Source organism: Hippocampus bargibanti, linkage group LG01 (genome assembly GCF_051943395.1).
Source record: "Hippocampus bargibanti isolate YZ-2025 linkage group LG01, ASM5194339v1, whole genome shotgun sequence".
Lineage (NCBI taxonomy): Eukaryota > Metazoa > Chordata > Actinopteri > Syngnathiformes > Syngnathidae > Hippocampus > Hippocampus bargibanti.
In genome coordinates, this window is record NC_142734.1 from 8,489,640 (window position 1) to 8,516,362 (window position 26,723).

Consider the following 26,723-nt stretch of genomic DNA (forward strand, 5'->3'; position numbering starts at 1 on the left):
ATCGTCACCTTCGCAAAGTCATGGGCCATGTCATTACTTTTCAGAAAACACAAAAAAAATGAACCAAATCCAAATTAGACATTGATGTACAATGTCATTTGAGTGTGGCATTGAATGCCGGAAGATTGCATGAATATCCATTCTTATGTTTTCTTGCATAAAATTGTGTTATTTTATACGAACTCTTTAGGTTAGGCTGATGTTAAGAAACCTGCCTTGGGACTACGACAAAAAACTAGCATTTATGATAAGTCTGGCACATTCATACAAATGATGAGTAGCGTTTTTGCTTCTTTGAATGTTGCTGTGCCGATGACCATTTTGTGTTTGGGAGCCTTTCACAGAGCGAGTTGCTTGTTCTGTAGCCACAAAGGGACATACGTCTTCTTGTGCCGGTCCCAAGCCCGGATAAAAACAGAGGGTTGTGTCAGGAAGGGCATCCGACGTAAAAGCTTGGCCAAAACAAACATGCGGATCAAACCTCTAAAGATGGAGGACACTGATTTGCTGTGGCGACCAAATGAAGGGAAAAGCCGAAAGAAAAAGAAGAAGTGTAGATTAATGTGCGCTGTCCCAATGGAATTAAAAAAACACCTGTTTTACTCCGGATGTCACTGATTTTTGCAGCGGTGGTCTGGATCATTGGGAAAGGATAATGTGAGAAAAAAATCCATACAGATACAGAATTGAGTTTAGGATGGGAAAACTGGCAGATCACAGGCAACATGCCTGTTGATTAATTTCAAAAATGTTTTTTTTTGCCGTTTTTTTCATTTTCAAAAAATGTCATCACAAACTGCCAATAAACATTCAATATATTGTAGGTTTTCCATAAGAAAGGGAGGGAAAAATTCCAGAGAAAAAAAAAATGAATAAAGTAAATAAAAATCAGCAATTCTGCATTTCAATTGTACTTTTATGTAGAAATTCGACACTAGATAGCATACATACCTTAGTTGGATCTTAAACTGTCCTGTAGTACATTTGAATAGCACTGATAAATAATTGGGGCGCCCACTAGTATTTAAGTTTCCCATCCCCAATTAAGACCATTATTTCAAGACGGTCAAAAAATATAAAGATATAGTGAAAATTTAGACCGGTAAATCACGCAACGTCTTGACTTTAAGCTTGTAAAATAACGGTATGCATGACCCCTGTTTTGACTGCTGATCAGGTGTATGTTGTACCACAAGGGGAAGCAACTCATTGCAACACAACTCATACATACTTGTGACAACAATTTCAGCACGGCTCCTGTTAGTGCTGCGTTGGTCTCGGCAGGTACAGATATAAACACCGGCATCGCTTGGCTGCACATTGCTGAGGTACAATTCTGCTCCTGCATACAGTTGACCAACACCAGTATAGTCGCTAAAACCACCAAAGCCACAAATAAGGAATGATTCGTAGATATCTCAATGTCATGATTGAGGCATGGACCTTGTCTGCGACGCTCTGCACTACTCGAGACGGGCCGTCCGTCCTCCCTGGACCAGTAGAAGTAGTGTGGAGTGGAAACAGATACTTGACACCGCAGTGTGACTGAGCCACCCTGGCTTGTCAGGACCCTGTCTGGATACACCCTCACCACCAACGATGCTGCATCTTCAGAAAGGCCAAAGCAAATTTATGAACAGACCCAAAGATGGTAGAAAACTTAATTTGCGAGATCCCAAAACAAACTTACAGTCAAATAAAAACCTACGGACAGGACGACCAAGTGATACTTTCCAAGCCGGATGTTCTTTTTAAATGGCAATATCAAGTACAAACAGTAAAAGAAGATAAATATAACTGAAAATAATACTCCGACAAAAAAATGTGGAGACCCACAGTACAGTGTTGAATAAACTACAACCACGAATATCGAAATGTACACCTCACACAGCAGAATATAATCCTGTGTCTGATAAGTATATTGTGCAGCTTTTCTCCTTTTTTTGTTATCTTACCATCATATGGCCGACACTTCTGCCTCTCCTGTGGGTTGCCAATATAACCCGGTGCACAACTGTAGATAGTTAATTCAGACGAAGTCAACATTGGGACATCAAGACAACAACAAATAAGAAAATCACGACAAACGATTTATCATTTCACAGGTGAACACAAGTTGCACACATTTGACATGACTGAAAAAACACAGTTTACCTACCGCTCGCAGTACTGGCCAGTGTAGCCAAGCTGACAGGCGGTACACTGGTAGCCTCCATTTCCTAGGCTCTCACAGGTAGGCGAGAATCTGTCAAAAAAAAACAAAAAAAAAACAATAAAGATCAGTGGACTGCAAAACGGCAACAACAAGTCATAAACAAAAAAGTAGTGTCAATGTTATGATTCTACATATGACGTATTTGTGATGATATGGCGTTCGCATCATTGAGCATTGCAAAAGTGACTGATAAAAAGCTGACAAGATCGATTGCTACCTTCATTCGGTGGCTGCCAACTCGTTAGTGAGAAAACTGCTAGTGTTTACATGGTCAAGCTGTGCTAAAATTGCTGGATGTTTGTGTTTAATACACTGAGCAGTGTTGTATTTATATACAATACAGTAATAAGTCTGTGTAAGCTCTCAGTCGTACAGGAGTGGTCCATCGATGAGAAGGTTTCTTCAGCCGTCATCTGTACAAAAGTGAAGGTTTCGGACGTTTCGCCTCCTATCCAAGAGGCTTCGTCAGCGAACTAAAGTCTGACTGGTCGTATCGGCCCCATTTATATATCCCTAATGTACGATACGACCAGTCAGACTTTAGTTCGCTGATGAAGCCTCTTGGATAGGAGGCGAAACGTCCGAAACCTTCACTTTTGTACAGATGACGGCTGAAGAAACCTTCTCATCAATACAGTAATAATGACTTGTTTTGGTCTTAAATGAGCTCATTTGCCTTGCTTGTAAATCATCTCCCCAAAAATATGGTAGCAGAACAAAATTTGGATTGTTTCAAGAGATACGGAGACAATTGGAGTGACAGGGCAATACATGTGTAGTATCGTCATAGCAGACCCTCGAGATATGAAAAGCAGGTTAAGTTTGCTGTCGCCGTGAGCATGTGAGCAGTACAAGACTTCAGCTATAAATAGAGGAGGACTGTGCCGTCCAAGCATCTGTGCCAGAACTCACTGGTTGTCCGGGTCAGTGTGAGGGCAGGCACAAGGCTGGCAGTCCTCCGGTGTGCCAGCTGTGGAGTCACCGAAGAAGCCGGATCCGCACTGCTCACAGAACTCACCCTGAGTGTTGTGAAGGCAGTTCTGAAAGGAAAAATGTGTTGTCACATGTGTCCCTAACACCTTCCCAGACACATTTGGATAACTTTCAGTTTCTTACAGTGCAGATGCCAGTCTCGGGGTGGCAGGAGTCTGAGTGACCGTTGCACTCACATAGCTCGCAGTGACCCAGGTACAAGCCTCCACCGGTGCGAGTATATCCGGGCGCACAGTCCTGGAATAAATTAAGATCATGCAGTACTCAAAGTCAGCATCTTTTACAGGAAAATTGAAGTGAGAAACATGAGGAGGATGAACCTGGCAGGAAAGACCCTGGTATCCGGGTGGGCAGCGGCACTGCTCCACCTCCAAGGCCTGCGCCAGGCCACTGTAGTTGGGCAAAGCCACTTCCATGCTGATGTCGGAGATACTGGACGAGCGCATCTCAGTGTGGTAGGACGCTCGGATCAGGATGTCATCCAGGTCAGCCAGAACCATCAATAAATGCTCTCGTGTGGCGGGCATGCCATCGGGACGGCGCCAATGATCCTAGAAATTGCAAAAGACAGAAAATAAACATGCGGCTGACTGTTGAAAGAAGGCTGAAGAGATTTTATAGTTATATTACTGATTTTAACCGTTGTCAAGATTCTCCAAAAAACTACAGAACTCCATTTCAGCAAAGTTTGACGATGGGTGACACATCAGCCCAAGATCATTAGTTAAAAAGTCGGTATGGACAAAAACACTCAACATTCATACATTTCCACTTCTTTCCAAGTACATGCTTCATTCACACAGCAGGGCCCAGTGCCCCCCATTTTTTTGTCAAGGGTGATCTTTTTCTGGCATGTTTAACAAAGAAATGTTTAATGGGCACCTGATTGTGACATTAGTTGTGGTGGTGCATGAAAGCATTAAATTAAAAGTGGAAACCGACTCATGAATAAGGTAATGAACTGATAATTAAACATATGTGGACAACAAATACGGCAATGTCCAGATCATTACGGCATTCCGACAAGACGATGGCTGTTTGTGAGATGGAAAGTGGAATTACACTGTAATGTGCTCCCACTTTCATTGGTTTGTATGTACGACCACATAAATCATTTGTGAAGTGACAGGAAATAAACTAGCACCTGGTTTAGGTCCTCGTTTTATTGTAATGATAAGACGATGGAAAATGGAACTGTATAGTGCCACTTAGCAGTTTTTTTTGACGACGATACTAGTGCAGCGTGTTCTACCGGAAACAAATTCCTTGTGTGTCCTACATACTTGGCAATAAAGATGATTCTGATTCTGATTCTGATGATAAGACGAAAAATTGGGCACCTTTTTGTCGGGTGGTTGTTTTTCTTACCTCACTGAAGACAACCTCAAATTGTTGAGTCTCTCTGCTGCTATGTTGCCTTCTCTGCCAGGGTTGTCCAGCGACCAGGGTGATGTCATTCCCCTATAGGTACAAAAAACAAAGTGTAAGAACAGATGAATCTCGCCAAACATTCCACACCAGTAAGAAGAGGCATACTCACAATAATCTGTACATCTGCATCTTCAATTAGAGTTCCTCTTGATCCAGCCACATAAGAGATTGTGTATTTCAGTTTGCCACCGTAAGAACCCACCTTCAAGAAAATTGAACAAAAATGAACCCATTTTGCTTCATAACAAAGTGCTCGTAAATGGAAATAAAAGGCCTGCAGGCTGCAAGACCAATCAGAAATGAATTTCGAAGGAAATAGATGCTCAAGATAAATAAGAAAATATTAAGTTTAATCAGTATAAATATTTATTTGCTTGTAAAATATAGATAACAGAACAAAGAGGTATTGTTGATTGGAGACATATGTTTCAGGTGCCAGGAGATTGAAGGGGAGCCGGCTGGCAGACAAAAAGGAAGGACAACATGGCCAAACGCTGGACAACGCAGATGAAAGGAAGTGACCAAACACTGACCAAACACTGACGCAACTTTTGATCTACCTTCCATCCCGCCTGGAGGTTGGGAAATACCTTGGGAACAGAGACGTGAACCAGATCCCAGGAAGGACCAAAGGAGAACATGATTTCTTTGCATGGGCCAAATTTGAATATGCAAATGGTACACCTTTAAATCTGGGCTGTTCAGTCTCAATCTTCATCTTTCGTCTCTCTTACTGATTTGGGGGCACATAAATATTTTCTGCGTCAGAGAGCTGAGACCCAGAATTCTGTATTAGATCAAATTGTTAGGAATAAATCATCTGTGAGCAACTTGCCGGCTTTTTTTGGTCATCCCTCTCACAACGAACGCGCCAATTGTTAGGTTAAAACGTTGCGCAATAAGGTAAATGTTTAATTCCGTTCAAAATTGTTAAAAGATTAAATGTAACTGTTCACGTTAATATTATCTTGAAATATTATAATCTAACAATTTGTAGATTATCACGTTATTGTGAAATGGAGGTGATTGTGAAAATACAGGGATTGACATTAACAGTGGTCCAATGGCCCATGGCCACTATCCACCTCTATACCGAGGACTAATGAGGACAGTCCAAATATCTAAATTGCTGCCACTAAAAATGGCCCAGAAGACTCAAACACTTCTCACCAAATCAGTGAAAGAATCAGGATATGGCGATCAAAAAAAAACCAACTGGTAAACATGACTGCATCAAAGGGCAGGAATTAGGATTAGTCTCATGTCAAGAGCCTGATTATCATTAACCTGAGCAAATGCATATGAGCCGCAGTGGGAACGTGAAATCGAAGGACAAAGGCAGCGATGCAAAGTGCTGCTTCATCACCAGATAACTATGTCCCATAATGCGTGGAAAACAACTGTGCTAACAAGAACTTTATTCACCTTAGAGTTTTAGGATATCATGCTGTAACACATGCACTTGAGGGCACGTGTCGGTACTGTCATAACACTTATAATGGATAATGGAATATGACCGGGTTCGTTGAAGCAAAGATAATGGTAACCTATATGTTTCATTATTTGTTTTAATGTATTTTATGTCCGTCCTCTATAGTGTGAAGGTCAGGAGCGCTAAAAGGGTGAGGGAGCATTGCCTTCACGGAAAATAATGTAAATAAAGAAAATGTTTTCATTTGGTAATGGATTTCTGCTTGTCCATGTTAGCGCTTTGTTACTGCTTCAACTGTTAGTGAAGGGCTATGTAAATCAAAATATACATAATTGTATTGTATTTTGTACTGCCGCCCTCATTTCAAGCTCAAGTAACTCCAGACCCTTATAACTTTGGAATAAACTCTTTTTTTCTGATGAAAGAAGAGAATCTAAGGTGTCTTACGCTGCATTGAATGGATATGTAGTCCTAAAAATCAATATTCTGTGGGTCCTGCAATTTGAGTGAAAATGCCAAAAACTCTGGCACTGGAGTGGACACATTTTTGCACATCGCCTGGCATTGAATGAGTTAATGAGGAAGAATATTTTAGAATATGTCAAAACGGATTGTCAAAAAAGGAAATCAGGAGAGAAAAAAAATGAACAGAAGATGCATATGGAAAAACCCGACGATTGGGATGAAGCAAAGGGCACCGAGATTGTGGGAGAGGGGTCAAAGGGTGCTGGGAAGCATTGAGCTAGGGGATTTGACCCAAAGTTACAGTACCTTATCCCCTGTGAACTGTGTGGGGAGCTGCCAGTAGAGCAGATCGTCCTGGTGCAAGCTGAAACCTTTGTAGACCAGAGAGTACTGCGAGGGAAAGGGTGAGGGAAACAAAGGGAAATGAGCCACAGAAATGGAGAGAGGCTAGAAGGCAAAGATCAAGCCTAGGAGGAGGAATGTAGAGCATAAAGTCCAATCCTTTCTTGGTACATGCTCCGGGGGGTGAATAAATCACCCATTGTGCTGCCGACTAGTCCATTGTTTGACAACTTCCACGCAGTGTAATGTGAAAATGATAGCTTAAGACATCTGAGGGTGGCTTTAAACAGCCGGCATGACAGACGACAGTGAAACTAAAGCTGCACTAAGTGCACAGTTACAATCGTGCTTGATGAAAGCATAGAAGCCACAATGACAGCAGCTCCACACGTCCTTTTTCAATCAAAAGCTAAATCATTCAGGGCTTTTAGTCCTTAAAGTTTTACTCAATCAGTTAAGCTGCTTTCCTGTACCTCGCTGCCCCCTCCAGAAGCACGAGCAGACGTCTTGCTCACTGCGTTCTCGGTCTTGATTGACAGCAAAACCACAACCCAATAGAAAAGTAAGAAAGTGAAGGGACAGGAACTAACGATGTCACACTCACAATCTCTGGTAGAGAGTACCTGCAGATGAGCCGCACGGCCAGGATAATACGATTGGGGTCGAGTAGTTCTAAGTGAGGAGGAGAGGCTGGAATGACGAGCAGCTGGCCTCAGGTTACGCAAAGGCCGTCGAGAGGAAGAGGGTGAGGATGAGGAAGAGGACGATGCCGGAAGATGAGAGGGGAGTGGAAATTGTGGACGGGAAAAGTTTGAGAGGAGTTCCCAGACCTCGTTATCCAGCTGTCTGACATCCCCCTGAGGACACATCAAGTGGGGATAGCCAGAGGATCCGTAATCACGCTAACACGAAAGTTGACCCGTCAGTGCTTTAGTAACATGACTGCAAGTAGTGGTCTGCTTAATCATGCATTTTAGAGAGCATGCTCTGAATCCAGTATCTCTTCTCAATTCAACTGTGGGAAGAGTTACACATTCAAATTCATGCTTTTGTCACCAGTCTTCAAACTCCAGCGTCGAGTTTCAAGCCACGTTGATGTTAACGCCACATTAAAAGGGTAAATATACAATTGGTCTGAATGCAAATTCCAAAATGATTCACAATAATCCCAAAAAGTCCATGTTTATCTTGGCATTTACAGCCATGCCTTTGGGAAACAAAAGGCCCCCATAAATCCAATCTTACACACACACGCACCCATGTAGGCAAATTCTAAACAGGAAGAGACCTAAGGCTATCAATGAGATAGTCATATTAGGTCACCCTACTGTAAATGTTCTCCCTGAGTCATCCGCTTGCCAAGTTAATGTATATCACATTACTGGCCACGCTAATCTGTGCATCAACGCTGTGAGAGGATTTGGTCATGATGGGAGCTGATGTTCATTGCAATTGTAATCATGTTTTAGATCTGTGTAGGCTCCCAGTCGTACAGGAGTGGTGCATTGAGCAAAAGGTTTCTTCAGCCGTCACCTGAACTTCTTTGAAGGTGTTGGACATTTCGCTCCTCATCCGAAGTGCTTCATCAGCGAACTAAAGTTGTGCTGGTAACTCTGGCCCCATATATATACCTAATGGACAGAGGTGGCGGTGCCAGACCTCTGATCCAAGGTTGGGGGAGCAGTAAACTACTCCCTGAAGCTAAGCTGATTAACTCAAATGTTCTATCCCTGGCTCTGATGGCCCCATTAACTCTGGTATCACCTCATTACCATAAGTAAGCCTATGTGGTTCCAAGAAGTCTGCTGGAAGCCCGGTTTAAATTCAACCTTAAACCACTAGGTCGATTCAGTGAAGGGTTTTGCTGTTTTACAAAAAAATCTTCTTTTACTCCTCTTTCAAACCATCCATTTTCTAAGAATTTTAACCTCGCTGTCGTCAAATGAGTGCTCCCCCTCACTGCATGGTTCTCTTGGCTTGGGAGTTGTCTTGACTCTTAGAAACCATTCGGTTCCAAATGGAAGCATCTTTCACGAGCTTCTGCTCTGGTAACTCTGAGTCATTCTGTTAATGTGGACAAAGCGTAAGCTTTGATCATTTTCCTTATCACTGAACTGATAGCATTTGGAATTGTTTTGGTCCATGAATTTACTTGGCTTTCACATTCTATGAAATATGTCATGCAAGCCTTCAAAATTAGAGGTGAACTTGAAATCCTGCTGTAAAAATACCATCCTGCTCTATAGACTTTCATATGGCATCAGGAAAAGACTAAAGCCACACAAAAACACAATCATTTCTAAGTGCGTAGATGTTTAAAATACACACGAGCAACCACAAGTTTGGTACATTCATTCCGAGCGGATGCATCCAAGGGACACACAGTAGCCACTGGTTGGTACCACTTTTATACCTGTTCTGCTCGTTTCAGACGAGTAAAAGATGAATCTTTCTTCATGTAGTCAAAGCAAAAGAAAAAAATATGACTGAATTCAGACAATGGAAATCAATTCAAGTGATTTGCACTGTGTAGAAAACAAACAGCTGACAAAAGACAAGTCAAGTAAGAGGCTGTGAGGTCTACAAATTCCAGATGCAACACAAGGTTCACTACCCACCAGCTCTTTAGCTACTGACCTTGTCTCCCCGGAAGACCGCAGGAAGCTGCCAGTAGTGGGGCTCTTGTCCAAGGTAGTCAAAGTTGCTGTAAGACAGTTGAGTCCCCTCAGTGGAAACCTCAACTGTGAAACCAGTGGAGATGCGATTTGTGCGTTGACGGTTCACCAGCAAAAATTCTTGGAAGTTCCCTGGAGAAAATGTTGATGATACCTGCAGGAAGACATTCGGGTTTCAAAAATTGATGCTGCATGGTCAACAAATGTGGACATGAGCTGCTGTTGCAGAGGTGGAAACCAACAAAACCGCAGTTTAGGCCTATGCAAGGCCTCTCCCATGAGGCAATTCGCTCTTCCCACAGAAAATGTGTTTTTGCCCCAAATAACTCCCTGAGAAATGGAATACAAACTATTTTGATTCTGGTATGGTGGCTTGATCCTAATGTCAACATGAGCCGCCAACAAAGTGGGAACTATGGTCTTATTTCAGAGCGTTTCCAGATTGCAGTGCTTACCAGGTCTCTGTAGTAATTGGAGCTGGAGCACTGCTGAGTGACACCCATACAGAAGCAGGACAGGCAACCATCTTTGTTTTGCTGGCTCAGATGGAAGGTTCCTTGCTTGCACCTGGAGCACGAAGAATCTTCAACATTCATCTATAAGATAGTATGATTGTAATAAGTATTATGATGCAAAGAGCATTTCATGTCCACTCCGTACAGTATGTATGAAGTAGACACGGCACAACAAAATGACAAAAATAAACATTTGTAATTACTTTGCAGCGACAAAAGCCAGCACTACAGCCTTCGCTTCCCCTTGGGTCGCAGCTGTCGCAGTTACCTATCAGTGCACATCAAAGCACACAGTTGAAGAGAGTGGCATTTGTTTTTTTTGTTTTATTTTGTTTTCAAGAACATAGTTGGGTGGGAGAATACATATGAAAGCATAGCACGTACCATTGACTTCATTGTTACCAGCAATACACTTCTGTCCAAGCGATGGATTGCCGGTGTATCCTTGTGCGCATCTGAATTGGGAAAAAAAGTGAGTGAGTGAAGAGGGTGGGTGAAATAGACTGCACAACCTAGGACATTTAATAATATATGTCTTTTAGCAAACAGACAATTACCTTAAGGATACATCCTTTACAGCACATTATTCTGTAACAATAATTGTATTGTTGCGAGCATGGCTCCTATTCATAATACAAAACAAAATGTTCTATTGGCACAAAAAAGCTTTCCCAAAAAAGCTTTTTTGACTGTTTACCACAGAAATACATAAAGCACAGCCCAAGATCTAATTTTCATTCAATATATCCCGGAAGGTGATTCTTTGACATACATTATGATGTATGTATCAATGATGTATGTCATGTATGGCACACAGAAGAATGGAAATTAACAGAAACATTGGGAAGGGAACAGTTGCAGAACAGGACGTTAAGCATATGAAGAAGAGATTTGCAAGTGTGACAGTTAGTAGAACAAATGTGCATTTGACCCCAGCCAGTTGCAAAGCGCTACCACCAGAGGAGAGGCGACTGTGCGGGTTGCCTTGAGGATATCAAGCCTTAGCTCACCTGTCCTATGGCAGCTCCGAAGGTCAACAGTCAACAAACTGCTTCCATGCTGGCAAACTAGCCTAACATCTGAGACAGGCTGTTGATTCTCAATATCCACTTATTTGAGCATACACTTTGGTGCAACTCAACTAACAACAATTAGAAAATAAAAAAGGGTGACATGGCGGGAGAAGGTCGTCACTTTCAGTGAATCAAATGCTGCTATCTTTTATCAGCAATCCAACAGAATACACACAAATTGTGCCAAGCAAATTCAGGCTAATTGATATGCAAGTGACAGCCCATGAAGACCAATTATTCATAAGTCGGAATCCTTGTGGAAGACTCTAACTCAAATATATCCAACTACAATACAACTGACCTCTGCTGCCAATAGATAAATAAATGCATGTGCTGTGTTTTAAATAATTATGATGTTTTTGAGTACATGGGGATAAAAAGTAATTAATTTCTGTGGTGATAAGACATGTTTTTATTTTATCTTGAAATGACACATTTGGGGAGTTAAAAAAAATCTAATCTATAACACAGAAAAAAAAATCTTTCCATTCTGTACTTTTATTCAAAATTTTAAAAGTCACCATTAACAAGGAAAGACTATATTTCCACACAGAACCTCCCAAAATGATCACTGTGGCCACTAAGGACACTAGCAGACTCGAGAGATAAGACCTTTTTAAAAATTAATGAACAAAGAGACAGGTGCAGTTTGAGGTAGTCCAGTCATTAAAAAAAAACATTAAGTCATAACTCAATTCCAATTAAAATTGGGACATGAGGTGACACCAAAATGAACAGAATACAATGCAAGTCATTGTATTCTGTTTTAAATTGCTTACAACCTCTATTTGACCGATTACACTACAAGATATTTCATGTTCCAATTGTTGGACTTCATTGTATTTCACAAACGATTACGAAGTTAGAATTTTTAGACTGCGAAAATAGACTGAGAAGGTTGAGCAAACGCCCACTGAGCGATGCCAAACGCCCACTGAGCGATGCCATTTTCACATCTGTGGGAATGATTACATGAGCTATCAATTAGTCCAATAGTTTAAGGACAATGTTGCTTGATGTAGAATCGTTAGGTATATAAGGATCTTTTCATCTTTGGTCACTGCATGTAAGTGACAAAGCTGAAGACAAACACTGGATACCCATGACCTTCCATCCCCAGATGACACTGCAATACCGCGGAAAGGATTTCATCAGAGGGATTCAGGAGCATCCCGGAAAACCAATGTCAGTAAATTTGGTCCAGCGCTCCATTGGTAAGAGCAAATTAAAACCCTTCCAAGAAAAGCAAAATCCTTTTATGTACAACACTCAGAAACGACAACACGTACTCTGGGCCCTAGCTCCTCAGAGATGAACTGATGCAAAGTGGGAAAGTGTTCTGTGGCCTGCCTGCAGTCCAGACCTGTACTTTCTCAACAAGCGTGTTCCAACTATTTTTAAATTCTAAATCAATTATTTGCTTCAAAAGAATATTATCAGTTTGAACATTAAATATCTTGTCTTTATGTTGTATTCAATGACACTTATTTGCAAAGCATTGTATTTGTTTTTTATGTCTATTCAACACAATGTCCCAACTTCACTGAAATGTGCTTTGTATGTGCAGACAACTACTTTAAGAACCACAAATTGTCAAATAATAAGCAAATATCAGACAGTGATGTACAATAAAGCCCTTCATCAGGTTCCTTACAAGTGGTTAGTTTAAATATAAATAAAGAGATGGCGATAAAAAACAAAACAAACACAAATTGAAAGAGTCATGGCAGAAAACTGTCTAGTCATCAGGGATAATGCGTATAGGGATGGCCAGCCTTCCCAGGACAACATGAAGAGAACCATCGGTAGGATTTTTATGTCCTCCTTTCAGTATTTTCAGTAGGTCTAAAATCCCAGATCTTGTATGTTTCTTGTCATTTTGCTGCTTTTTGGTTGCTACTTGAGCCTTGGATTTTGCTTTCGATGAGGATTTTTTTATTGACTTTCCAGGAGTTGTTGATTTTGTCTGCTTATGATTCAATATGGATTTGGTGGAAGTACTTGAATTCTTTGAGGTTCTTGCCTTTGTCGTACCGGGAGCTCGTGTTCGTTTTTTCATTTTCTTTAAATTGTTTGCATTCGTGGCTGTGGAGCTTGCAGGAGTTGTTGTTGCTGTTACTGGTGTGTTAAGTTTCTTTTCTCTTGCTCGAAGAGAAGGCACAGTTGTTCTGGTTGTGTTAACCCTGATGTTTGCTGTCACAACCTTGAGAGAATTTGTATTTTTAACATTTCTTCCCCTTTGGCCAGTCTTGTCAAGTGGTTCATCGGATCGAAATGCTTTATCTCGTCCGCTGTTAGCGCGGTGTCTTTGGGGGGGTTCTCTGTGAGATGGAGGCTCCAGTTGAAATTTTGTGACTGCTACCTTATTTTGAACTTGCTTCAGTCGTGCTTGGTTTGATTGTGAAATACGTTTAGCCGAACCAATGGCCGTCTTGCTGACTTGTCCCTTAGCCTCTGGCTTTGCTGTAGCTAAAGGTTGAGTTGTCGATTGCGGATGGGCGGCACTCCTGACATTTTCCTTTAGCTTCGGTTTAGAATTATAGAGTTTATGTTTAGATGGAGACATGACTCGTGTTGTGGTGTTTTCAAGTGATTCTGCAGAGACTGTCAACTTTTTTTTCTCTTTTCTGGGTGCAGTGGTGGGTTTGCCATCGAGGAGACGTGGGGTAGGTATTCTGCGAAGTACCGTGGCTCGATGGGTGAGAGGTGTCTTTGTTACTATTCTTTTGCCTGAAGAAGGCTGCACTGTTGAGTACCTTGGAGGCACAAGTACTGTGCTCAGTGAAGGCAATGGCATCCTTTCCTGCAGCGAACGGGACATGTGTCGTGTACGTTTCATCTTGTTCATCTCCTGAGCCAGGGCTGTGAAGCCATCAATCAGGATCTCCAGCCTTCCTTCGAGTCTGCTCAATCGGGCTTCCATGTCAATGTAGCTCTTCTCAAGTTCGTTGACCCTTTTGTTCTTTTCCACAGCTGACTCAACAGCAATAAGTTCCTTCAGCTGGGAACTGAGATTAATCTGTTGATCCTCCATCCGATGAATACTTTCCCTCATATCAAGGGTGTTGCTCTCAAGCATGCTGAGACGCTGATTGAAGGTATTCAGGTGAAGGCGGAGCAAGCGCTGAAAACTGGACCGTCTGCTGTCTGGGTCTGGTGTGAAGCGAGGTGGGAGTCTAGTGACTGACTTATTAGGAGCAACCGACACAATGCCCGTCCCATTTTTTGAAGCAGAAAGGGTCGTTTGGCGGTGAGAAGGAATAGAGAGTACTCTTCGGGTTGAGATGATGGTTTGGGCAGTAGTACCAGGCCAGTGGTAGTCAACGTGTTCACTATCTCCGCTGCCGAAAGGTGTTATCTCTTTATCCACACTGAAATTGAATATTGCTTCAGCACCACATCCCAAAGGAAGGTTGCCATCGAGCATCTTCTCGTGGAAAGGATCCCCACAACTGTCTGCAGATGGCATCTCTTCTCTTCATGTCAAAACAGCACAATGGAGAATGTTGCTCGGAAAGATGCTTCAAACATTCAATGATTATCATTAGCCACCCAAGTCTCCTTTGTCATCTTTGCCATCAGACCTACAAAGATTTTTTTTTTTGCAGACAGACAGCTGTCCTCATAAATGCCTCATCTACATTTATGCTCCAGAGACCAGAAAGTGTATGTGGTCAATGCGGAGATGAAAAGACATGAGAGCCAACACAGCCTCGGCAACCAGCAAAGCGCGCAAGCTGAAGCAGAAGACCAAAAGTAAAAAGTATCACAAACCAAACAAAATGTTTTGTGAACACATACAACGCAATGGTTTGTGCTTGCTTTCACCATCTAAACTACTGATGAATACCCAAAAAGTACAATAAAAGTCTATCCCAGAGGAAAACTGCTGATAGTATGACTAAATTCGAGGTGTCTAACAGCCCAGGATAGAGCAGTGTTTCCCAACCACTAGTGAGTCAGGACACCCATATTACATGAGAAAAACTGCACGGCAAACCACCGAACAAAAATGTCACAAAAAGTATGAAGAGTAAAATAAACATCTTGGCTCAAATGAACCATATTGGTTGACTTTGCGTGAAATTGGGGGTCTGATTTAATTGACCACAAAGTCATCACCTATTCAGTTGTGTGAATCGCAAAAGTCTACCATTCAGTCGAATGGGCATTTCCAGCTGACTTTACCACTCATCACTGGCATAAACAGACAAAAGATATTTACGATTAATAACTACCGTATTTTCCCCAATGAATGGTGTATTTTCAAACCTTTTCCATATATAAGACACACCTTCAATGACTGAAGAATGTTTTCCAAATATAATGTACACCACATTAGAAGGCACTACAGTAGAGGCTGGGGTTACACACTACTTCTTCTGCAGGGGGAAATGGAGTCGATGGCTGCTGACAGTAGTAGACCTGTTGTGGCTCAATATTACTTCACATATGAGGCACACCTGCATATAAGGCACAGGGTCATCTTTTGATGAAAATAAAGACTTTTGGGTGAAATTCTCTATTACTTTTCTGGCAAAGAAGGGGAAATTGGTATGTTTCGATGGCACCCTCTGTAACAACTGACAATACACTTATGTGCTACAACACCAGGGTTGGGAATCACTGGGAGAGAGAATACCTATTCAAAGATAACCAGTTCCTGTACAGAACCATTCAGTGTTCAGTGTCAAAAAAAGACATGACTAAAGCACACCACCGACATGCCTATGTCCCTTTCCTACAACTAGAGCCAATGAATGCTAGTGCCAGGCCCGCTTAACTTTGCTGCTGGCCCACCCTGGAAACCTAAACCCACAGCAGTGTGAAAATGACCCAGAGAAGAAGATGTAGGGAAAAAGTACAGCAGATTGAGGCAGGACAGGGTGTACCTCTCACAGCGTCGGCCAGTGTATCCTGGGGGACAACTACACGTTGGCTGACCATCAGAGTCCAAATAACAGGTTGAGGAGAATCTGTTTAAACAATGTTTGAAGTAAGACTTTTGTTTGGCCTCGTCGACGTGAAAGCAGAGGTTGTCAGTATTGGTGCAATAATAGTACCAGAAGTTACCCTCATTAAAAAAAAAAGAGAAGATAAACTCACTGGTTGCCGGATGCTGTTCCAGAACAAGGGCAAGGCTGGCAGGCCTCGGCAGATCCAGCTGCTGGGTTTCCATAGTAACCAGTCTGACACCGTTCACACTTTGGCCCAGCAGTGTTGTGTTGACATTGCTATCAGACACAGACATACATGCACGACACACACAGACACGCGCGCACGCACACACACACACACACACACACACACACACACACACACACACACACACACACACACACACACACACACACACACAAAAGCATTGAGATTCACTCCAAGGTTTATGCAGTGTACACACAGCATGTTTTCACGTGTTGAGCTTTGGCAAGAAACCCTTATCGCATTCCTGCACAGAGATGAAAGAAGTCAACAGTGAAATATAATTAGAGAGGGAAGAGGAACATAAAACCTACAATACACCTGCCGGTCTCCGGGTCACAGCCGCTGGCGTACCCATTGCAGTCACATCTCTCACAAGTGCCCAGGTAAAGCCCAGAGCCAGTCCGCGTATAGCCTTCTTCACACTCCTGCGAAACCGAGGCAGAACACTTGAAGTAAAGCATGCAACAGAGGAATGTTTGTTTTGTGAAGAGTCAACTGGAGTAAGTCTCAACAACAGCAATCAGGAAAAGATAAAGCGATTAATTCAGCACATCCGCGTGATTGGTGGAAATGAACCTTGTGTACCTGGCAAGAAGGTCCTCTGTATCCTTGAGGGCATGCACACTCTTCTACCTCAAGGGCACGTTCGTTTCCAGTTGACTGAGGGACAGCAATATCCATTTTGATGTCTGAGATACTGTGAAAGGGAATTTTATGAGTTGACATCATCTTTCATTTTATTCGACTTGAATTGACTAAAAATAAAAAAGTTCCTAAAACGTACCTGCTCTCTGCCATGTTGTCAGCATAGGTGGCCCTAATAAGCAAGGCGCTGACATCAGCCAGAGCCATAAGGAGGTGTTCCCTTGTACACGGTTGCCCGTCCACACGACGCCATGCAGACTGCCAGGATGGAAACGGAAGACTTCAGCCCACTTTGGATTTGTGGGTGCGGGTTTAGCGGTGTACTTCCAAGAATGATACAAACTTCTCTGAACGTGACGGTGACAGTTTGTGGCACACGCGACGAGGGTTTGGTAGGGGAGTAGTGTTCTAGAGAGATGCCATTGCCCTGGAGAACCACATCTGGCTGACCATCAATCACCAGGGAGTGTTGGAATGACTGAAAGTGCACTGTGTAGCGCAGCTCCCCGCCGTAGGCTGTCACCTGGTAACAACAGTGAGAAAAGAAAAGCTAACAAGTGTGCGTTCCTTGAAAGATCAGGGGACTCTTTCGCACAAGACAGAAAAAAACACTTTTTCTGTCTTGTGCGAAAGAGTCCCCTGATCTTTTTTCTTTGTAGGCCTTCCCTGTGAAATTAAAGTTCAAAGGATCTCCGTTGTACGGGCAGGTGCAGTCATTTTCACTTGAACGTGTCGAGACATGACTCAGTGCGACAGAACGCAGAGGACTGAATGAAACGCCTGACTGATCTTTTCCTTGCCCTTGCATTCTTTCTACCGACTGTACCTTGTTGATTTATCTCACCTTATCTCCTCTGAAACTCTCAGGCAGGACCCAGTAGTAGATGTCGTTGGGGATGCTGGAAAAGGAGCGGTAGACAACTTCCGAGGGGCCCCTCTGAGAGATACCCTCAGTGATAGTTCTAGTGTTGCCGCCGTTGGTGAGCGTAAATAGCTGCCCGTTCACTCCTCCTCGTACCTGGGAGCACAGGTTAATGAAGACGGAAACCTTGAACACGCACAGGTCAGCACTAATTTCACTTTCGCACCTCTCCATTAAGCACCTGCAGGATTTGCTGACACAGCATGTATGTGTGAGAATATGTTTCCCTCCCTTGGCTAATCCTATCTACTACTGTATACCTGATCTCGACTCCAAGTGGAGCTGGCACATTGTTTGGTGACGCCCATGCAGAAACAACGCAGACAGCCCTCGGGGTTGTTTTCTGTTAGATGGAAGAAGCCCGCCTTGCACTCATCACATTGAGCGCCTGCCACGTAGTTCTGGAATAAACAAACATGACTATTTTAAAGGGAAGTCAGATTCAGAAACAGAGAAAGAATGATATAGCTAACAACAGGTTGCATCTGTAGAGTTTCACTCAGCATTTAATCACGCAATGTATACCTTGCAGCTGCATGGCCTGCTACTCGAACTGATGCTGCCTCTGTTATCGCACTTGGTTTCTACAAGGGGGGTGGGAAGACAAAGACATATGGAGTGGAAAGTTCACCTGGCCAAGGTCCAAGCGCACAGCATACCTGCGCCTTGAGCACATACTTCTGCCAACTCTACTACAAGGGCAAGTGAGACTACGAAAATGTACTCACGATGAGGAACACATTTTCCATTTGGCAGAAGGGGATTACCCTGGTAGCCAGGAGCACATCTGAAAAAAATGTCAATGACAAGTGTCAGATTTGCCGCACGTTTGAAAAATGTTGCATACATTTAGTCAACAGTAATTTACAATCAAATATTTTATTCTCTCACTTTTCACAGCGTCTTCCCGTATAGCCGGGCTTGCATGCATCACATGTTGGCTGTTGGTCAGAGTCAAGGAAGCAGGTGTCAGAGAACCTGCAGTGAAAAACAACGAGACATAGGTAACCATTTACAGTGGTGGGTTAATAAGTGGCGTGTTGAATGAAGGAACCATTGTTCACATATCTGAATTAGCAATTCTTGATGGGGGGGGGGGGGGGGGGGAGCGATTCTTATAAGACTTTACCGGCGAGAGGTTTCATAGTATGGACAAGGGCAAGGCTTGCAGTCATCAGTTCGGCCTCGCCTTGCGTCACCAAAGTAACCAAGGCGGCACTTTCCACACTGCGGGCCTTCTGTGTTGTGCTGGCAACTCTGCAGTAAAAACAGTGACAAAAATCTAATCAATCGCGATAAGGAAAGAGAAAACGTTGGGAGTTGATCTTGTTAAATGATATTAAGAGTTATTGTCAGTAGGACAAGAGTATTAGTGTTTACCAGACAGTGTCCACTAATTGGATCACAGGCGCTGGCATGTCCATTACAGTTGCAACCGGCGCAGGTGCCCAAGAAGGAACCACCGAGGACACGCTCAAAACCAGAAGAACACAGTTCACAGGACAGGCCCATATATCCAGGAGGACATCTGGGAACCGGATATGTCATCATTATTAAATAATATGTCAAAGGACATCACTGAAATGACAGCAAGAGTCCCAGTCAATTTTTTTAGAGACCTTAACTTTGCGATATCAAATCTTGACATAATAAATAGTGCGCCAGGTAATGTCGATTTTGTTGAGCCTGTCAGATGACTTTCTTTGTGACTACTTTATTTCCTGTATATGATAGCTGTCCGTGTTAAGCGCAATTGTTACAGCTTCAGCTGGTGTTAAAATGCTATATAAATCAATATGTATTGAATTGTATTGTAGTTCTGAGCAATGGATCTTTAGATAAGAATCAGGGATTGTACCCATCAATCAAAAAAGTGACTAGACGTCAGACCGATCTGATCGGCTATTTATCTTCTTATCCCAAGCTTTCTATCTATTTGAGTTACTTCCGGGTTGAGTGAACACTGGTGCGTGTGGCTGCCGCTGCTCACCCACAGAAAAAAAATATCCCGTGACCTTGAGTTTTGAAAGGCGCTTATAAATGAAATGTACATATTATTATTATTATTATTAAAAAGACATTCTTGCTACAGTGTTATGCAGGAAACCAAGCGTTGCTGACAGATGGGTGTGTTTCCCTTACCTGCACTCTTCGACCTCCTTTGCATGACCCAGAGTACTGAACTCAACGGTGGTGGTATCCATAACGATATCACTGAGGGCCACGCTGACCATGTGGTTGTCGTAGATAGTGCGGATGCTAATGCTGTCCAAGTCAGCCAGCGTCATCATGAGTTCCTCCCGGCTTACGTGCCGTCCGCTGGAGTGTTGCCAGTTGTCCTTCACAAGCATCACATTGATTCATCAGACCATCTCATATTTACATGTCGAACAAGATGATTTTCTCAACACATGGTGCAGAATTCCTTCTGTACTTACTTCAGTGAATTTTATTTCTCGTTGGTTGACCACACCGGCGGGGGTGGTACCGCCCCTGCGGTATATGAGCCTGCGCCCATTTCCGACAAGTATGACATCTGGCTTCTCCACAGGTTCAGACAATCCACGGGCCAGTGTGTAGCGTACTTTGTACTTCAGGGATCCACCATAGGAATCAATCTATGGAGCACGAGTGATCAGCATATAATTATATGCTCCCCTCCAAACGAATAGGAACAGTCAGGCGTGCTACTTTCTGCCGTTTCTGACATACATTGACACTATTTGGGTTCAACATTAAAAGATAAACATGAGATGTTTTCATCAAAGCAATACCTTGTTTCCAAGAAACTGGCGAGGCAATGTCCAGAAAGAGTCCAGGTTGAGAAAGCGACGTGACAAATCGACGAGCTGGAACTCTTCCACATCGGTGTTGATAAGGAGCTGTGTGGATGAAAGAGGGGGAGTGCCTGGCCTCAATGGGTAGCTGACATTCACACCTGAATGACACAAAATTGACATATTAATTCTCTCTCCCGCCTTTGTGCTCTATGTCTCCAGATCTGGTGACCATTTCTGGATGTCACTTTTAAGTTGGTTGCCAGCATTCGTTCAATTCATTTAATCATTACCTTTAAAATCATCCTCCTCAGTGAACCGCAGACTGATCTGATTGCGGAAGCGTCCGGTGCTCTTGCAATTCTTGGTGATTCCAGCACAGAAGCAAGAAACACAACGGCCCTCCACACTGAAGTGATTGTCTGGGCAGTTGCCTGGCAAGATCGGGCGAGTAGATTTCCGAAGCTGAATTACATTTCCTCTGTGGCTTGGAATGGTAACTGTCACACGTCTGCTTAAAGGTACCTGGGTTGGGATTGGATGTAAGCATAAGCACTCCATCCGGAATACCAAACACAAGACCTTTGGCGTTGATGGCCTCGCACGTGTAGGCCCCCTGATCGGCCTCCTTCACGTCACGAATGGTGAGGGTGCCATGACCGTTCTCACTGGTCATGGAGATTCTGTGATGACATGGGTACAAAAGATTTGTATTTATCCACATTGTACAAAATTCCTCATGGAACTTACTCACAGTGATCACATCAGACAGTCAATGAAGCAAGTTATTGGCCGCTGTTAATATTCAGGTGTGTTCAATAGTTTTGTATGAGGGTAATCTTGGTCAGATTTGTTGATAAGTAGTTGAGGTCTGACTCGAAAGGAAATGATAGTGAACGTTCATTGGAAGTTGCTAATCATAGCTGACATCTATAGATGACAATGGTATTGAATGCATTCACAAAACCAAATAATCATGAAATGTTATTGTAATCTAAAATGTAAGGGATGGTTCTCAAGAAACCTACCTGCCACTGGTTGGAATGTGTCCCCAGTTTAGCCTCCAGGTAATGATGGGTGTTGGCACTCCAACAGCCTGACAGGTAAATGTCACAGTGGCTCCCCGGGAAACTTCGATGGATTCTTCTGGTGGGCTTGTCACAGACGGAGGAGCTGTTTCATGGAAATGAAAAAAGAAGCACTTTAATTCATCTACTCACAAAGGCTGCTTGGAATTTGTCAATGCGATGAGACTCGTGGATGCAAAACGGAGGAGAGGATGTTTGACAAAACACTTTAGTGTCTGAGCTGACCCATGCGTTAAGAGCATGTGGTTCACAGATAATTAGTCATAGTCTACAAAGGAGCTCGGAAAGTGAAGCAAAGCAGGAGTGCGGAATGTAGAGTACGGAATACACAAGTGGGGTCAAGTGCGCTTGGGACTTACTGCAGCCATATTCATCGGAACGATCGGGACAGTCTGGCTCTTCATCACACTGGTAACTGGCCGGGATGCAAGTGCGGTCGCTTAGACATTCGAACTGCTCAGGGGCACACCGGTCATCTGGACCCTTGGTGGCTGGAACAGTTAAGAATTCATGTGACAAACTTTTTCTTGAGTTTTTCAGGTGTTTTTCAGGGATATGACGATAGAATTTGGACCCAAGAATCATTTAAACACGAAATGTGTGTTTATTTATCTTTTTTTTATTGCTTCAATAAATCTGTGTGGTTAAATTAATTCCTTTTTTGACATTAAGAAGCAAGTTCCCTCATATGACGTGTCTGACTAACATTTTCTATGCATGATCACATCACCCTGAATGCACGTCTGTACAGAGCCACAGACGGAGACTCACGGCAGTCCAGCTCATCCGAGTTATCGTCGCAGTCATTGTCTCCATCGCAACGCCAGAGCTTGAGGGCGCAGCGACCGTTTTTACACTTAAACTCATTTGGTTCGCACGGCGACGGAGTTCCTGTCAAATACAAGTGGATACGTGCCAACAATGCTGTCAGGCTTGCTTGTCTGTACGCGTTTGGATGACTTACCACATTGGAACTCGTCACTTCCATCCAAGCAGTCTCTCTCCCCGTCACAGAGGTAGTCTCGTGGGATACACTCTCCGCTCTGGCACTTTGCTTGATCCGCTCGACAGAATCCCGAAACGACGGGTGGCTGCGGGGGTCTAACCACGGCGATCGTGGTGGCAGGGGCAGGAGTGGTTGCAATAGGTCTTCTTAGATCTGCAACGGATCTCTAATTAAACTTGGTGATTGCTGAGTTTTCACAGTGTTGCGGATCATCCCCCACATGCTGTGGCTGACCACGCGATAACCCTCAGCTAGCAGGTCATGCTGAAGCAACTCACCACAATCGTTCTCATCACTCATATCACGGCAATCTGGTCGATTGTCACACAGGTATTCCAACAGGATACAAGTGCCATCACCACACCTGTGCTCATCGGGCATGCACGGTCTGATGCCAGGGATTACTAAGAAAGATGCGAGGAGAAGGGGGGGGGGTGAAGTGTTTTTTAGACAACTGATCCACCACATCACAACTTGGGACAAACAAAGCAGCAATCAGTTGATGATTTTGACTTTAGTAGGAGTGACCAGAAGTCAAGGCACTGATTGGCTCTCAACATTGCATGTATATAATGTATAGATGCTCTGGTGTTTGCCAGGGTCAGGATTTCTGAAAGCTTTCTTAGTTTGGGTAATTACAGCCACCTCATGGGATCACCTCTTTGATAAATTCTGTCGAAAGATGTCGATAAATAGAGAGGACAGAGAGACTGAGAGAATACTCAAAAAAAGTTGTTCTCTGGAAAAATGATTTCATACATAAAATGCACTTCTATATAACTATCATGAATTGGACCTTCTCTAAATTTATGAATGTTGTTCTCTAACCAGGAGCTCAATTAATCCGCAGTTAATCCAAGAAATTACCAAGAACGTCCACTTCTGCGAGTCTCTCCCTTCATGATTCTTGCAAATTGAAGATGAGATTTTATGGAACTCTAAGCTCAGTGGCCAATAGCTGTTGAGAACATGCCATTTGAAGCCTGGCAATAACAAAGTGCTGCTGATCAATTACTGTCTTGGCCTCATATCAAAATATAAACACCATGATTGAATATCATTCCTCACTGAACCAAAAATGCAGTGGCATATTCATTTTTCAAACACCTTTTCTGAATTTAGACATTTAGCTCTTTGTTAGATATCGCAAATTTTATTCAATAATAAACAGCACTGTAACACAGAAGTGTTGGAAATGTTCCATGTGGAAAAGTTTAAAGAAGGTCAGATTGAGTTCACCCGTCAAGGTAAAAGTGCATTTGGAGGTTATTCCTGAAATGTCACCCCAAAGCTGAATATCCCTGACTTTTTTTAAGTAATGTTGGTCAATAGTGGTATAGATTGACATATAAATTGCACATTGTTTAATCAAAGTCAAGCCATGCGATGGATGTTCTGATTTTTTTGGGGGGAGGGAGCTTCTTTTGATTACTTTGCATTTTTATTTCACATTCGTGTTCCATGCAAAACGTTCTTTGATAGATGCGCTTGCATGTGTCATCAAAACTTTTTGCTAAAGCCACTAGACACACCCATCCAAGTGCTGCTGCAGCACGCTCGGCTCTTTCGCCATGCAACGTTACTTCACGCAGTACGAACCTGGCTCTGCTATAGGTTCCACTGAGGGCAGAGGTTCAACTAGAAACCAAATAGAAATATTTAGCAGCCCTGTCCTACCGCTGCGGCGGACCTTATATCAGACTCGAACCACATGACTGCATCCAGTAGTTTCTGCACGTGGCGCTTACCTTCCCCAAGCTCTCTGAACTGAAAGCCCTCCACTGATGTGACATAGGAGGCAATGGCTCCATTTTGGACCACACTGTAGAGCACACTGCGGATCTGTTCACTGTTGCTGTTATAGTCCGAGCCAACGTCCAGTTCCACAAAAACATCAACACCATTCTGTCTAACCAGCTTCCTGGAAGAGCGAGAAAGGTCTGGTGAGACGATGCCATCCTTCTTTTGATGGACAACTGACATTAGCGCAGGAAAGCCAATGATTACTGTGAACAGTTGTAAGGTTTTATGAATGGCAGACCCACACCAAAATCACCAGCCTCCAGCACACAGCTGCAGGGACTCCACTTAAGGTGGCCCATAACCTGATTTAAATCATTTGAATGCGTACTTAATGAGGACCACGCTGACTGTCTGGACACCTGGAATCCTGTTGTACTCTGACTCCAACTGCGGAGGGCGGAAAAATACATACATAAAAAGCAACATTTTTAAAAACATACATAAACATGCCTCATAAGGAAGATGTGCAGCATTTGGCCACAATTCAGAAATAACGAAGGTGTACCGTGTCAACCACAGCTTCAGAGATCTCATTAAAGGCTGATGAGAAGATGTCCTCCAGCTCTTGGCTGTAGACGATGGAATCGGTGAAGTTGACAAGCGCTCTGTAATAAACTAGATTGAGAGAGGATGAATAAGAATCTGTCAAGTGAGCCCATGATTGCTGTCCAACAGTAGGCTGGCTTCTCTAACAATATTTGGAATTTATGAGCAACATTCCGTGTGACTGTAAGTGCAAAAGTTAATATGACACTGCATGTTTCTCTTCAGAAAGATTTTGGCTGACATTTAAGTGCACAAAACCGACAGGCCTGTCTGAAGCTTAAACGAGGTTATGGGATTTCTTTTCATATCTCAATTTTGGTTGGGGTGCCAATTAAACCGTTGGATGCTACGTTTCTAAACCTGGGTGCATGCACATCACAGTTGTGCAATGTCAGCTCCATTACTGTATGTGAAATGGCCATCCCTTGAAGCTAAAATGGTTCAGGGCTACACATTTGTTAAGAAGGGGCACGACAAGCTCGCTTGGGCTGCCAGCTTTGGTAAGAAAGTCAATATTTGACCTCTTTCTTGCAGCTCCATGCGACTTGCCATGCACAAAGCAAAGGGTAGTGTTTGGAGTGCTGCCGATTTAAAGGACAGAGGAGACTTATGCTCAACTGCCCGAGCTTCGGGTGGCTCCCTTGTTCACAGGGTATTGTCAATGGGGAAAAGGTCTTGTTTAAATAAGAGTCAATTGAGTAGTCCTGATAAAATCACACCGAGAAGGGAACAACACATTTTCAAATGCTCTATCATCTTTCCCAGTCCCAAAGACACCATTATTTTGGGGATTGTTGAGGAAGCACGGCCTACTTCAGCAGCTGTTGAAGCACTTCTATACAGCAGTCACTGAATCGTTTTTGTATTTCTTCACCAAGGTCTGATTTGATCCTGATACAAAGAACAGTTTGTACCCACCATCTACTCTTGTGGACTTGCACTCTGCCAAAAGTAAGACAAGGGCAGAGCAAAAATTCTTTTGGACTCCCCCGTCACCTGGCAGTACCTTTTTAAAGTCCTTCCCACACTCTCAATCAAAGCACCCAAATACCAGCTGACCATCCGATGGCTTTTTTGCCCTTGTCATTAAGTTCTTAAACAGTTGGCTCATGATTTATGTTCACAATAAAACATAAGCACCTTGCACAGCTTGAGTGTGCAATCATTCCTTTCGCTCTGTCACTCTGCATTATTTACAGAGTGCGGCCAAAAAGAAAGTTTTCGGGTCGGTGCTAATACTGATAGCAAGGACTCAAAGAATCAATGACATTCAAAATATCGGGCATTACCTGATTGCCAATCTATGGGCTGATTTTAGGTGTGAAATATTAATTGGATGTATAAAGGAATGTACATGTACATGTATTCTTTTATTACGCACTGGTACAATGTCAATGCAAGGAATAGAAACAGTAAAAGCTGTACAATAGTTTCCTAAATTAGATAATGGTGGACATAGGGTTGAATAAAATAAATCATTTGTATAAATATTTGTCACCCTGATGATGTAGTCGTACACGCCCCTGGCTTGAGAGCGGACAGCGTGCGATCGGTTCCCTCACCGTGAGGGTGTGGATGTGGGTGTGAATA

At 43.1% G+C, this 26,723-nt stretch overlaps 1 protein-coding gene across 19 annotated transcripts in view; it reads right to left on the reverse strand.

The window, feature by feature from the left end:
- Positions 1-26,723, reverse strand: part of hspg2 (heparan sulfate proteoglycan 2) — a 96,603-nt gene that overhangs the window by 31,779 nt on the left and 38,101 nt on the right. For 9 of the 19 annotated variants that reach the window (XM_088994029.1, XM_088994068.1, XM_088994023.1 and 6 more), the window contains 44 exons: positions 25,093-25,202; positions 24,916-24,974; positions 24,533-24,705; positions 24,384-24,422; positions 23,063-23,188; positions 22,743-22,937; positions 22,550-22,669; positions 22,138-22,269; positions 21,719-21,863; positions 21,216-21,373; positions 20,984-21,124; positions 20,688-20,851; positions 20,352-20,531; positions 20,056-20,252; positions 19,294-19,441; positions 19,043-19,170; positions 18,805-18,891; positions 18,642-18,700; positions 18,439-18,497; positions 18,174-18,314; positions 17,836-18,009; positions 17,335-17,514; positions 17,131-17,249; positions 16,932-17,043; positions 16,658-16,771; positions 16,248-16,375; positions 16,034-16,117; positions 10,453-10,523; positions 10,272-10,336; positions 10,009-10,149; positions 9,516-9,707; positions 9,292-9,330; positions 7,502-7,735; positions 7,352-7,405; positions 6,843-6,926; positions 4,749-4,841; positions 4,577-4,669; positions 3,529-3,759; positions 3,332-3,445; positions 3,128-3,255; positions 2,159-2,245; positions 1,956-2,014; positions 1,444-1,608; positions 1,232-1,342 (listed from right to left, as the gene is read on the reverse strand). In XM_088994029.1, the coding sequence (XP_088850155.1) occupies positions 1,232-1,342; positions 1,444-1,608; positions 1,956-2,014; positions 2,159-2,245; positions 3,128-3,255; positions 3,332-3,445; positions 3,529-3,759; positions 4,577-4,669; positions 4,749-4,841; positions 6,843-6,926; positions 7,352-7,405; positions 7,502-7,735; positions 9,292-9,330; positions 9,516-9,707; positions 10,009-10,149; positions 10,272-10,336; positions 10,453-10,523; positions 16,034-16,117; positions 16,248-16,375; positions 16,658-16,771; positions 16,932-17,043; positions 17,131-17,249; positions 17,335-17,514; positions 17,836-18,009; positions 18,174-18,314; positions 18,439-18,497; positions 18,642-18,700; positions 18,805-18,891; positions 19,043-19,170; positions 19,294-19,441; positions 20,056-20,252; positions 20,352-20,531; positions 20,688-20,851; positions 20,984-21,124; positions 21,216-21,373; positions 21,719-21,863; positions 22,138-22,269; positions 22,550-22,669; positions 22,743-22,937; positions 23,063-23,188; positions 24,384-24,422; positions 24,533-24,705; positions 24,916-24,974; positions 25,093-25,202 (5,433 nt within the window). The remainder of the gene's footprint in view (positions 1-1,231; positions 1,343-1,443; positions 1,609-1,955; positions 2,015-2,158; positions 2,246-3,127; positions 3,256-3,331; positions 3,446-3,528; positions 3,760-4,576; positions 4,670-4,748; positions 4,842-6,842; positions 6,927-7,351; positions 7,406-7,501; positions 7,736-9,291; positions 9,331-9,515; positions 9,708-10,008; positions 10,150-10,271; positions 10,337-10,452; positions 10,524-16,033; positions 16,118-16,247; positions 16,376-16,657; positions 16,772-16,931; positions 17,044-17,130; positions 17,250-17,334; positions 17,515-17,835; positions 18,010-18,173; positions 18,315-18,438; positions 18,498-18,641; positions 18,701-18,804; positions 18,892-19,042; positions 19,171-19,293; positions 19,442-20,055; positions 20,253-20,351; positions 20,532-20,687; positions 20,852-20,983; positions 21,125-21,215; positions 21,374-21,718; positions 21,864-22,137; positions 22,270-22,549; positions 22,670-22,742; positions 22,938-23,062; positions 23,189-24,383; positions 24,423-24,532; positions 24,706-24,915; positions 24,975-25,092; positions 25,203-26,723) is intronic. The other 10 variants (XM_088994110.1, XM_088994045.1, XM_088994158.1 and 7 more) reach the window with 8 other exon arrangements.